We start from the raw sequence: 12535 nt of genomic DNA on the forward strand, positions 1-12535 counted from the left end.
TTAGGACAACCCTGATATTTAAAGTTCATCACAAATTGTCAAACATTAGCCTTGTTTTTAATATTTTGAGCTTATGCGTAATTTTGTTCACACTATGCTAAAATTAATATTTTCGAGGAGTAAGCCAGAAGAAACAAGGGCAGAGTGAGCCCTCCTGTATGTGCCTCCTCTACTGCGTGGAACAGAACTTCAGGACCAAAGGTTCCGCCTTAACCGTTGGTCGGAATTATTTTGTTGAAGGACCGGTGCGAGATCCTGATCCTAACGTGCTCATCAGAGTGGGGATGAAAAGTTAAAATTAAAGGCATTTAAAAACAAGAAGACATGGTTTCACGGAGCTACGGCGCTTGTGTGCTCTGCCACAGGGCGGTGGTCGTGAGGATGATGTGCAGGGTGAGTGACGTTTGAGAGTGTCATTGAACGCAGCATCTCTACCATGGAGGTCAGACTGACATAATACATTGAGTTTAGTTTAGCTATGTTCACAGAGTAGTAGACGTAATATTCATATACATCAATTTATCACATTTCTTCAGTATCCTCCTGTTAGAGTTTTCTTTACTCAATGTAACCGTTGTCACCTAAGTTTTTTACTTGGAAATATATTTGTATTACTCAGATATTATTTGCTACAATTATACTATAATACTAATAAGGAATATGTACATTTATTATGTGGTATCTTCAAAAAGCTCTACGGGCAGAAAATCTCTGAATCTCAGTCTGAAATAATTTAATTATTAAATAAAAAATATCTAAACTTTTGTGCGGATAATAATAATAATAATAATACATTTATTTATATAGCACTTCTCAAAACAGATGTTACAAAGTGCTTCACAAGACAATAAAAGCAGATAAATAAAGTAAAAGATATAGTTACTGCTAAAACAGAACATCACAGAACATATCAATAATAATAGAAGTGGTCAAATGGTAGGACAAGTTGATAAAGCAAATATATAAACATAAATGTGCATTAAATGTACATATGGGTCCAGAAACGGATGTATACAGTACATACATACATGTATACCCTTCTACTTATAGGAATGCTATCCTAAAAAAATGTGTTTTCAAAAGTTTTGGATGCTGAATCCAGTCCTTCAGGCACTCAACAGCTAACTATCTAACAAAACAAACAAGCCTCCTAAACACTATGGTATGACCGTTTTATATATATATATATATTTGGTGTTTGTAATTGTGATTTCACTATGCTCTTCATACAGTATGTGTTTGTAGGGTTGGGTAATACAGATAAAATAATTTTATGCAGTATATGTATTATATATGGAAATAGGAATATACATTGTGACCTTGTGAATTTCCTGTAAATCCATTTTAAAAACTGTGTACATAAAATAGACCTAAATCTATTGCTACAAGTGCAGATTGTGAGTTAATCAATGAATAAATCAGAAATAATGCATGCTCAGATGGACTGCAGATTTTAAATTGAATACCAAAATCTTGGCTCCAAAACTATCTAATGGCATTTCTTGTCTGTCTATTATAATTTTTTTAATCTAAGACCAGAAGGAGGTTGGTTACTGTTAACTGTTAGGTGGAAACATTTGTTTTTATTTGTCATCCTCAGGGAATGAGTACAGCTGCACACCCGCAGTCCCAGCTAGATTTCTTAAAAGGAGAACCACACAGGAAGCACCCAGGTGTGACCAACCTGAAAACTCTGCGCCTACCTGACGAACTCCAGACGGCTGCACGGTCGATTATTCACAGTAGGTCAAAGTTATGAATGTGTCTATCAGTTTGCATACCAAATGTTTCTGGAGCTTCACTGTGCGACTCTTCCATCTCTCCACCTGTAGGAGCTCAGGTGACTCGGCTGACTGACCGCGCTCATAGCCTCACAAACTTCCTGTGGAGCAGAAAACGAGCGGTCGAGGACTCGACTCTGAGGAAGAAAGCTGTGAGCCTGGAAAAAGAACTTTGGGAGAAAGCGATGGAGAAGAGAGGAGGTGGGTGACACATGAATTAAAAATAGCAATGGATGTACAATAGCTGCAAAGAAATGATATGATGCAGCAGCTGGAGAAAAGTAAATGTGCTTTATATTGCAGATATAGATGAACAATTGCTGGAAGACCGCATCAGGAAGAAAGTGATTTCAGAGCTCAAAAGAACCACATATCACTGGACTCCCATGAAGTAATACTTGCTTTTATCTAGGGTTGTCCTCAACCAAAGAGATTCTTAGTCGACTAACACTCATGCGATTTTGTCGACTGATCGATTAGTTGATTTAATCCACAGATCTGTAAAACTGAGTTTCTCCACAAAGAATCACACGAAAGGAAACCATACTTTTATCTACATGTTCTTTTATAGAAACATATAATATATACTGGATTTTTTTATGATAAGTGTGTTCAGAAACTGAATTATTTGAAATGCTTTCTAATGGAGAAAGAGAGTTCTTTACCAAACTTCCGACAAGACACAAGTCTGATTTGTGCCAATGCTGACTAACTTTAACATTTTAAACTTTGTACAGACATAAAGGATATTGGCAACTCTTTTTCAGTTTTCATATTGACAAGTTTGTACAGTTAATGTCAATGGCATGAAGTCTTATGTTAGTGTATCAGGCTCTGAACAAAGACAGAAGTGGAGCGAGTCTGCAGTTACAATTTGGAACTTGTAACTGGTGATTTCTCCTGTTTGATTTTGAGGTGTGGATGAGTTTCTATACAGCTTACTCTGTCTGTTTCAGGTATGATGAAGATTTAGGTGTGGTGTACATGGCGGCTCGGCTGGCTGGGGGCTATGCAGCAGTGAGGAGAGCTATAAATGAGGTAATGAACGAGTGGTGGAGATCATAGGCTAACTCAAGTGACAACAATGTCCTTAAAGGGTCAGTTTACCCAGATTATAAAAACATATTTTATACTTATAGTGGTAAAGAATGGAAACATTACAAAATAAATGTCCTCATTACTGAGGATTGTTACCCCTGGATGTGTTAGGGGGTCAGACTGCTGCCTTTTCTGTCCTAAATTACAGTTTGAATCGTTTCAGATAAAGAAGAGGGATCCCTCTTTTGCCCCTCAGTCTCTCCTGGATTTTGGATCAGGGCTGGGAACAGTTGCCTGGTGAGTGTAAAAAACTGATGCAACATAAAAAGAGTTTTCATGTAAATTACAAGACTATGAAGTATGAACTTAGTCTCTCTCTTTCTCCAACAGGGCGTCACACTCGTGCTGGGGCGACACTTTGAAGGAGATGGTGTGCGTGGACAGCTCTGGGCCGATGAACATCCTGGCAGAACGGCTTCTCAAAGGTGCACAAACAAACACTTGGATCAGTTTTGATTTGTAGCATTTTTGTTTGGGCTTTTGTCAAATACTCGATCGAAAAAAATCTAAGCGTTAGTTGTTTTTTTATGTTGAGCAGGTGATGACGAAAGAGCTGAACCTCACATCAAACAAGTCTATTTCAGACAGTTCCTCCCTGTCTCTCCTAAGGTAAAACCTCTGTTTTAGAGTTTCTTCCAAAAATATATATTCTAGCCTTCAATTTTGAGTTCCAAACAAATCTGATTCCTGCTGTACACGAAACAAAAAAGAGAGATTTCTTGCATAAAACTCAGATTATTTTTATTCTCATTGATCACATCAGGGTGCATGAATAGTTTGACTATAATCAGTATTACCCAGAAGCATTTAAAGGACCAGTGTGCAACAATTAGGGAGATCCATTGACAGAAATGGAATATGATATTAATAAGTGTGTTTCTTTAGTGTGTAATCACCTGAAAATAAGCCGTTTATATCTACATAGGGAGCGGGTCCTCTTCATGGAGTCCACCACGTTGCTCCGCCATGTTTCAACAGTAGCCCAGAACGGACAAACCAAACTCTGTTAACTTTTCCTGCTTGGGCCGGAGTTGATAACGTTACTCGCTCCCGTCGGCGCCGCTCTCTCTCTCTTGCTTCACCACTCACTTCCCACGTACACACACACTCTACACACACTGGCTCTGCTCCAAATGACCTACGCTACTCTTATAACAACAGGCTCTAGAGAGGGACATTCACGTTTTCGCGTCGGTCACCATAGCTCTCCAACACGCTTGACACACGGTAGAGGCTTCAGTTGGTTGCAATCTCCTCACTGCTAGATACTGTCAGGATAATAGCAGTTGGAGTGGCTAAGAAACTGTATATTGAAAGCCATGTCCCATCAAAGTGTATTTTTTGTAATAATGTAATTGTAATCTTTGTTGACAAAAATCCTCACACCCACAATTTTCTTTTTTATGCTTCTAAAAGCATTCTTAATATATATATTCTTTCAGTTAATAGAAGACGAGCAGGGTAGCTAATCCTGGACTACAAGTGCTACTCGCACAGTTGTAAGGAAAAGTGATCTCTGGGAAATGCAGTGTAGAAGCACCATCGTAAGCACATGGCACCAAAGATGTCGCTAAAATAAGGAGCATCATCATTAGGATTCTCTCTTTTACATTGAGTTTTGTGCTTGGAACATTTTTGTATTTATAGAGCAGCTTCACAGGATCATCTCCAGGATCAGGAGCCCTGACGGTCCTGTGTTTCTCCTTCCAGGTGCAGTTCGACTTGGTGGCAGCAGCCTTCACCCTGTCAGAGCTTCTAAATGTGAAGGATCGAGAAGAGGCGGTGTTAACTCTGTGGAGAAAGACAAGCTCGTACCTGGTTGGTTGAAATGAACTTTACCCATAGATAATTTGCACTTTTTAACTTTTGTTGTCCTTGTACCTTTAGTAAATATATACTAGATTTGAGGCATTTTGTGTATAATCTGCAATTTGTCTTGAAAACTATTCTGGTGCATGTAAGTCCTCTTTTATTTAATAACATTTGATTATGTTTTATATGTTTTTTGTATAGGTTCTGGTGGAAAATGGGACTAAAGAGGGCCATCAGATACTTATGGAGGCCAGAGACACTTTATTAAAGGTATTCAAATACAGCAGATAAGATGGCACTTTAAAATCCCCATGGTGGATGCAGTATAAATGTGTTATTTCTAAAATGGTGTATTTTAATATTTCTGCTTTCTGGGGTCGCTAAACAGTCTTGAATTACATAAATTGGGTATCACTGGAAAGCTGAGACTCTTGTGGATCCAACAAATCCAACTGTATTCATGTGTGATGATGCTAGTCCCCATAGAAGCCATTTCATTGTTGTGGGACCATTTTATTTATTTGACCTCACTGTATAAAATGACCTGTGGTGACCTCTAGGATAATCACAGCCTCATGAAACTTTACAATCATAAATTTGAGACCTAAAGCATTCAGAGGATGGATGGCTTCCCTTGATAGATTGACAATAAGGGGGTTTCTGAGCAGTTTCCAGAACAGAAGTGCTCGCCATCTAATCACTGAAAAATGCAATTCTTGCAGAAATCTCAAAATGTCAAAAGTTTTTGATACCAAATCACATCATGGCTCTTTCTATGGTGTTTCTCAATGACTTTGGTGTCTTAATGTGGTATTTTGGAAGCATTATTGATCTTTTTTATCAATTCTCGATAGATAAAAAATGGTTAAATTTAGCACCAAATCTGTGTAACAAATATAACAAATATTGCTGCAGCAACTTATGAGACATAATAGAGGGAATGACCATCATATACTGGTATCATAATGTTCTAAACCCTTGTACACTTTCAAAATGTATTTTAATTAATTGATTAATTAATTAATTCATTCATGTTTATATCTGAAATATGACTAGAACAACTTGACACACAGTGCTGGACTGCATCTCAAATTAATCTTCAGGTTCCCAGCTTTCAAATGATGTACACCACTTCTATGTGACATCTACTGCTGACCTGCTATCTCCCCCTAAAAAAGACAAAAACAGGTCTATGTGGGTCTCAGTGGGTTAATGGAAGCAGACTGATGACTTTCAGTTCTCTATCTCCAGAAACAAGAGAAGACTGTCCATGACACCAGACCAGCGTCAGTGTTTGCTCCGGTATGTTCAAATCTCAGCTGGTTTAAAATATCATGCAGTACTTTCAACCAGCTGTGTCACAGTCTTCTTGCATCTTTGTTGTTTTGTTTCTCCAGTGTCCTCATAAACAGAAATGTCCTAAACTGGCCCAAGAGACGACCACACCCTGCAACTTCCAGCAGAAGTACCAACCTCTGCCTCTGGCCGGGGTAAGAAGCCGTTGTGTCGATTTTGTCCCAGTGTCAGACTTTGATAATCTCTGGTGTAAAGCCTCTGTCGGTGGGGCTGCTTTCTGTGTTTGCTCAGCTACGGTATCACGGTATGCTCCGGCTGACTTTCCTTTATAAAACACACTAATTACAGGATAAATCACACTTGTATCCCACCAGTTATTGACAGAAGGAAGCAAAAGTGTAAACAAATTCAATGAAAATGTAATTAATTTCTATGTAAAAACAGTCAGTCAAATCATAGTTAGATTCCACATATTTATTTATTTCCAGCATAACGACCGGCAGACGGAGAAGTTCAGCTACCTGATTATGACTCGGACAGAACCAGCAGAGGCAGAAGCAGAAGGTGTGGACTGGGCCCGGCTGATCGCACCGGTGCAAAGCAGAACAAGACACGTCCACTGTCGAATGTGCTGCCCTGATGGACAACTGCAACACATGGTGGTGACGGCACGAAAACACAGCAGGTAAAGGTCCCGCATAGCACAGGCTGTCAAACTCACCAGCATCCCACGTTTGTAACTGGGAGTCAAAGCTTGGGTTTGATTTGTCCAAAGAAATGTGGTTTCAAGAGCTGTAAGGGACTTGATGAGAAGTATTAGCAGCATTTGGCTTATGGCAGGTGTTTCATACCCTGTCTATGATACATTTGAAATGGATTGGGTTTGATTTAGTTGGGCCAATAACTTAGGTTACTGATACAAAACTGCCAATCTAGTGTAAATTTAACAAAATAAGCCAAACAAATGTTAAAGGAACAGTGTGTAACATTTCAGGGGATATATTAGCAGAATACCCCAAGACCCGTGTACCAGCCTCTTTCATTATGCCTTGGTCCTCTACACGGAGTCCGCCATGTTGCTCCGCCATGTTTCTACAGCAGCCCAGAATGGACAAACCAAACACTGGCTCTAGAGAGAGCCTTTCACGTTTTTGCGTTACCTGAAGGCCACCATAGTTCTCCGACACGTTTGAGTGCAAAACCGTGGTACCGCCAGCCGCCGTCTCTCTTCCGTTGCTCCTTAAGTAGTGATATTATGGTAAGGATGGCCTCTGAGCGAGGCGAACGGCGAATACCACAGTTTTGCACTCCGCAACTCACGTTACCGCAGTCTTAGAAAGGGAGGAGTGAGCGGAGGGGTACTCAGTTGGTTACAATCTCCAACCACACTACTAGATGCCGCCAAATCTTACACATTGTACCTTTTAAATGTGTGTCTTAACACAAGCAGCTGTGCAAGAACTTTTCTTAAATAAAACAGTATAAAATTGGCAACATTTTGATTTAAATGAGGAACTTTCTGATCAAATACGCAAAGAAGACTAGAAATCGACCAGACTTTCAAAGACAGCTTTTGGTATTTGGCAGTTTTTTAATACATGGTGCCGCAGACACATTTCTGACTGTGTACCATTGAAGTATTGATACCCATTCCTTGTGGTCATGATAGTGGTATGCTGCTTTTATTGGAACACTGAATTAAAGCTCATTGTTCAATGTGTGTCTGATCATGGCATCTCTCAAATAGACTGAACATTTTGTTTCATTTCCTTCAATCAGAGATGTGTACCGCTGTGCCCGGAGCAGCGACTGGGGAGATCAAGTGCCAATCATTCAGAGAGTCGACGACGACGACGACGTCCAGAGTGATTCAGAGTGATGATTCAGCGACGAAGATAACACATTCTTTATACGTAACACCCTAAAACTGAGATAAGACTGCCGACCAAGGATTCTTCAGCTTTTAGTTGAACAGAACATCTGAGTTTCCTTCCTGGATTTGTTAAAATACTGACTCATCTGACAACCTCTTATAACCTCAATAAAAAGGCACAACATAAGTAATTTACCCAGCTTTATTGTGCACCACCTTCAACAAATCATATCATATTCACATCATATTCCATTTCTTGTAACAAGCATGCTGCAATTTCCACAGTCATTTGATATTTAAAAGTCACAAAATGGAGAATAAGACACTTCTTCCTGCATGTTTCAGTACTTCAGGTTAAAGTTCACACATCCCCAAAGACCAAAAGCACCACTGATCTTCATAGTAACTTTCTATTGTTTACTTGAACGAATGATTACACTGATGTTTGATAGACTGATCAGTCAATAATGATATTAATCATTATCTGCAGCCCTACTGCTCAGATCATCCAGACTGCAGTTACCTGGCATCAGAGTGTATGTTCTTCTGCATCTCTGCTCATATTTGAGTTTATGTGAAAGAAAACAGTAAAAGCAGCTGAACAGGAAAAAAATACACATCTGTGGTCAGTCGAGAGAGAAGTGGACTATCGTGATGTGGACTTAGAATTTCTACCCGATTTGTTTGACATTTTTGTCAGGGTTATGTAGTCCTTCAATGCCTGAACAATCGGATCCCAGTGCGCCCTAAATGTACGCAGGTATGCCATCACACCTGTATTTGTCTATTGAGTCTCAGTGTCTCCGCTCTATTTTATCGCTTAGTACAAACAAGCTCTCAGAAAACCTGATTCATAAACTGCTCATATGTGATAAGCAGTCCTCAGGCCCATTTGTGATCCTAAGTTCTTGTTCAACTATTGAGTTGAATCTTGTAATCCATTAAATATGAACACCCAATAACAGAAAATCTTAAATCAGCACGTATTCTTTCAACACCTGTTAACTCCCAACGATCTCTTCCAGGGCAGAGGTCAAGTCCGGGTACTTGTACTCAAATCCGGCCTCTTGAGTCCTCTTTGGTATGACTTTCTGGCCCTGCAGGAGGACCACTGCCCTCTCAGAGCCCATTAGGGTGTTCATGACGAAGCCAGGCACAGGGAAAATGGTGGGCCTCCTCAGGACCCGGCCCAGTTCTTTAGTGAACTCGTAGTTGGTGTTCAGCGCCGGCGCGACCCCGTTGAACACTTGTGGCGAAGGCGGGGGAGTGTCTGCAGGGGGCTCCAGGGCGTGGGCGATGAGTCCTGCCAGGTCTGAGACGTGGATCCAGGGAAACGGCTGTCTTCCTGACCCCAGAGTGCCCCCGAGGCCGAGCCAGAAGGGCAGCATCATTTGTTTCATGGCACCACCATCGCGACCCAATACTGCCCCTGGTGGAGGGAGGGAGGAAATGATGGATGATGGAACTAGGCAAGATTTATGCAACTTTTCAGCAGCCTAAATCTGAAAGTAGAACTACAACTAAGGCTACATCCGCAACCAATACGTTTTCGTTTTAAAACGCAAAACTTTTGCTACGTTTCTGCCTAGTGTCCACACTACTCCGGCGTATAAGTGCCCCTAAAATGGAGACGTTAGAAAACGCTGCTGACCCCGTTTTAGTTTTAGAACTCTGGGGTTGTGTTTCAGTCTGGACGGACAGAAACAGAGACCTTTAAAATACGATGACGCAGACGCCCACGTTCGCTTCTTGATTGGGTCTTATTAGTCATGACGTGTCCTTCCCTGATTCGTCACACCCCATCACATGAACCTTGCACAAAACATGTTAGTGTGGATGTAGCCTAAGACCACCCAAGACCCTGCAGGTACATGTATACCAAAATAAATGTCTGATTTTGAGGAAGACATAAAAGTAGTGAGACCTTCAAATTTAGAAACAAAGAATTAGCAGAGAGCAAGAGCTCCATCCACAGAAATATCAACTACTATGCTAAATGTGATAACAGTAAGTGTTCTGTGTGTAACTTCCTGATGCTGCAATATATGGTTACTGGGCATTAAACTAACAGGATTTTCTACTGTAACTTCAAGTGACATATGCACTTTTTACGTACCAGACCTGATGACGACTTGTTTGGTGTTTTTTGTCACATTCTCAGGAAGAAGTGCCGAGGCCTCCCACTCTTTCACAAGTTTGGAGAGGATGTCGAATGGCGTCCATTCACTGTCTTCTGTATACTCAGCCGTCTGACTGGGCTTGTAACAACCTGTGGGTCAAAAAGCAAAGTAAAAAATACACAACAATACATCATGTCACTGTCTATATTAGCTGTGAGTTTGTCTGGTCTGACTTGTTGCTACTAGCAGGAAATCAGAATGTCAAGTTATACTTTTAGGCAGAAACTTACCTACACCTGATACCACAACCCAGGAGTGAGGAGGACTGGAGGAAGCAGCAATGGCTTGTGCCAGAGATTTTGTAGTGTCGATACGACTGGAGAACAAATCCTTTTTATAGCTTTCATTCCACCTGAAACCACAAATAAAAACCGATCAGGTGGAGATCCAGCTACATTAAAACAGATGGCAAAGTACCTGCAGAAATTGCATTATTACGTGCTAGTATTAGTTAATCTAGACAAGAGGTCAAATGCAATATAATCAAGACATTCAAAGCTACAACTGAACAGGCCAAAATTGTCAAAAGTATGTGGACACCTGAACAACTCATTCCAAAGCTATAGACTTTAATCTGCTACTATAACAGCTTCCACTCTTCTGGGAAGCATTTCCACCAGATTTTGGAACCTGGCTGCAGGGACTTGTTCCTATCCAGCCACAAGAGCGTTAGAAGTCGGCCACTGATGCTGGGCGATAAGGCCTGGCTTGCAGTATATCTCAAAGGTGTTGGATGGGGTCGAGGTCAATGCTGCTCTCTGCAGTCCAATCAAGTTCTTCCACACCAAACTGGGAAAACCTTTTCTTTATGGAACTGGCTTTGAGTATGGGGGCCTTGTCATGTTGAAATAGGAAATGACCTTCCCAAAATTGTTGCAACAAAACTCTAAGCCCCACACCACAGTTTCTAACAGGGGTGTCCACAGACTTGTTGACTATTTAGTGTTTTAGCTACTGGAGGAAAGAGAGTGGCTGTGTGTAGTTGTTATTGCAGGCTCTGTTTATGTATTGCTCACCATCGTAGTGGGTTCATAAGATTCTCTCCAGCCAAGTTGACGGCGCCCTCACACGGTGGGAGGCCGTGAGACTCCAACTCACTCTGCAGAAGCACAGAGGAGAAAAAGTGTATATATTACTCTGGATTTAGAGACAGGTAACAGTGATCTGCCATATAGCCAAAAGGGGGAAATTAATGTAAAGGGGGGAAAAAAATGCTGTGACAAATCAGGAGCTCCCGTGATGAGAAATGAGTACAACACCTGAGATCATACCCATGTTATCTTCCCCGGACCAGGCTGGCGAGATATCACCGTGACCTCATGACCTTTGTGTTTGAGCAGGCGAGTCAGCTCACGGCCCACGAAGCCAGATCCCCCTCCTACAAGACAGACAATATAGAGAAATGCTCATACAAGATAAGATAAGATAAGATGAACCTTTATTAATCCCCGGAGGGAAATTCAGGTGTCAAAGCAGCAAAGCGCAGATACAGAGGTACAGGTGTACAAAAAGATTATAAAACAATAAATAGAAATACAGAATATACATAGTGAATGAACATAGCGTGTACCGTCCGTCAATACAAAAATGTAGTGTACAATTAATAGATGTAATATGTTCAGTCTATAAAATGGTATATGGGATGTAGTGTAAAGTAAGTTTAAAGTTTAAAGTGCACCAGTGGTTAGGAGAGGTGGTTGCAAACATAGGAACCAAAGATGCAAACAGAATCTATCAGTTACAAGTTACAATAAATGTGGATGAGAGAAAAGACAGTTTGTTAAATCATGTTATGCACTAATTTTACAAATACATAATATTGATTGTGCTGCATTATGATGTATTTAATACACACAATGTATGGATGCAATCAATTGATGGTTGTCACAAGAGTCATAATGGTGCGCATGCGCAATAGACATGCTTACAAAACAGGACTTCAGCACATGTAGCCTTAGATAACTATTAAAAAACACAGTGTTTTCTAGGTTTAATCACATTGCTGGCACGCTTTTTAAACTACTCGTCTGGACGACCATAATGCAACACGTTACAACCTTGGTACATGCTGTACACTCAATGCATGCAATGCATTAACCTCAGCTAACAGCTGACTGGTGGCTTCATGTCACATTGACCTTTTCAAAGCGACTTTATAAATATATACATATAATTATTAAATAACGTACATACCTATTAACACTCTCATAGTCGTTCAATGTCCGTCCAATGTTGACTGACCGTCGCTGCAGGTTACAACGTTTCCTTCTGACTGGACCACTCTGAGTGAATGAGGTTTTCTTTCGCCTTTTTGGACCAAAAGGAGTTCCGTAGTCGGGCAGTGACGTCATTTTGTAGTTTATACCAGCACTGGATGTTTTAAAAGAACAGGTGGAATAAAGTCACAGGTTTCTATTAATGTTTACTTACTAAAACAAAAGTGTGTGACTTCAGTGAATGATGTTTTCATGTCAGGGGTGCAGATGAAAGGTTAA

The 12535-nt window shown here is 40.6% G+C and overlaps 2 protein-coding genes across 2 annotated transcripts; one reads left to right on the forward strand and one right to left on the reverse strand.

Moving 5' to 3' along the window:
- Positions 1–182: 182 nt before the first annotated feature.
- Positions 183–8047, forward strand: mettl17 (methyltransferase like 17). The gene is made up of 14 exons (XM_037787646.1): positions 183–393; positions 1601–1742; positions 1833–1982; positions 2085–2172; positions 2738–2819; positions 3043–3116; positions 3210–3304; positions 3418–3488; positions 4590–4697; positions 4893–4961; positions 5943–5993; positions 6089–6181; positions 6476–6672; positions 7767–8047. Exons 1-14 carry the CDS (start codon positions 325–327, stop codon positions 7864–7866), a joined length of 1389 nt encoding a protein of 462 aa, XP_037643574.1. The 5' UTR covers positions 183–324; the 3' UTR covers positions 7867–8047.
- On the reverse strand, positions 8047–12371 carry sdr39u1 (short chain dehydrogenase/reductase family 39U, member 1). Its single transcript, XM_037787649.1, has 6 exons — positions 12234–12371; positions 11312–11418; positions 11057–11139; positions 10271–10392; positions 9977–10129; positions 8047–9289 (listed from the first exon to the last, which is right to left on the reverse strand). Exons 1-6 carry the CDS (start codon positions 12247–12249, stop codon positions 8862–8864), a joined length of 909 nt encoding a protein of 302 aa, XP_037643577.1. The 5' UTR covers positions 12250–12371; the 3' UTR covers positions 8047–8861.
- Between the last annotated feature and the right edge of the window lie 164 nt (positions 12372–12535).

Source organism: Sebastes umbrosus, chromosome 12 (assembly GCF_015220745.1).
Source record: "Sebastes umbrosus isolate fSebUmb1 chromosome 12, fSebUmb1.pri, whole genome shotgun sequence".
Lineage (NCBI taxonomy): Eukaryota > Metazoa > Chordata > Actinopteri > Perciformes > Sebastidae > Sebastes > Sebastes umbrosus.

What these genes read in the sequence shown, in the direction of transcription:
- sdr39u1 (XM_037787649.1), bottom strand. An exon ending in CTTATGAACCCACTACGATG is followed by an intron (nt 10,393 to 11,056) that starts GTGAGCAATACA and finishes TTGTGGTTTCAG; the next exon opens with GTGGAATGAAAGCTATAAAA. An exon ending in ACAAGTCGTCATCAGGTCTG is followed by an intron (nt 9,290 to 9,976) that starts GTACGTAAAAAG and finishes TCCCTCCACCAG; the next exon opens with GGGCAGTATTGGGTCGCGAT.
- mettl17 (XM_037787646.1), top strand. Translation starts at nt 325, where the DNA reads ATGGTTTCACGGAGCTACGGCGCTTGTGTGCTCTGCCACAGGGCGGTG. An exon ending in TGAGGAGAGCTATAAATGAG is followed by an intron (nt 2,820 to 3,042) that starts GTAATGAACGAG and finishes GAATCGTTTCAG; the next exon opens with ATAAAGAAGAGGGATCCCTC. An exon ending in CCAGAGACACTTTATTAAAG is followed by an intron (nt 4,962 to 5,942) that starts GTATTCAAATAC and finishes CTCTATCTCCAG; the next exon opens with AAACAAGAGAAGACTGTCCA.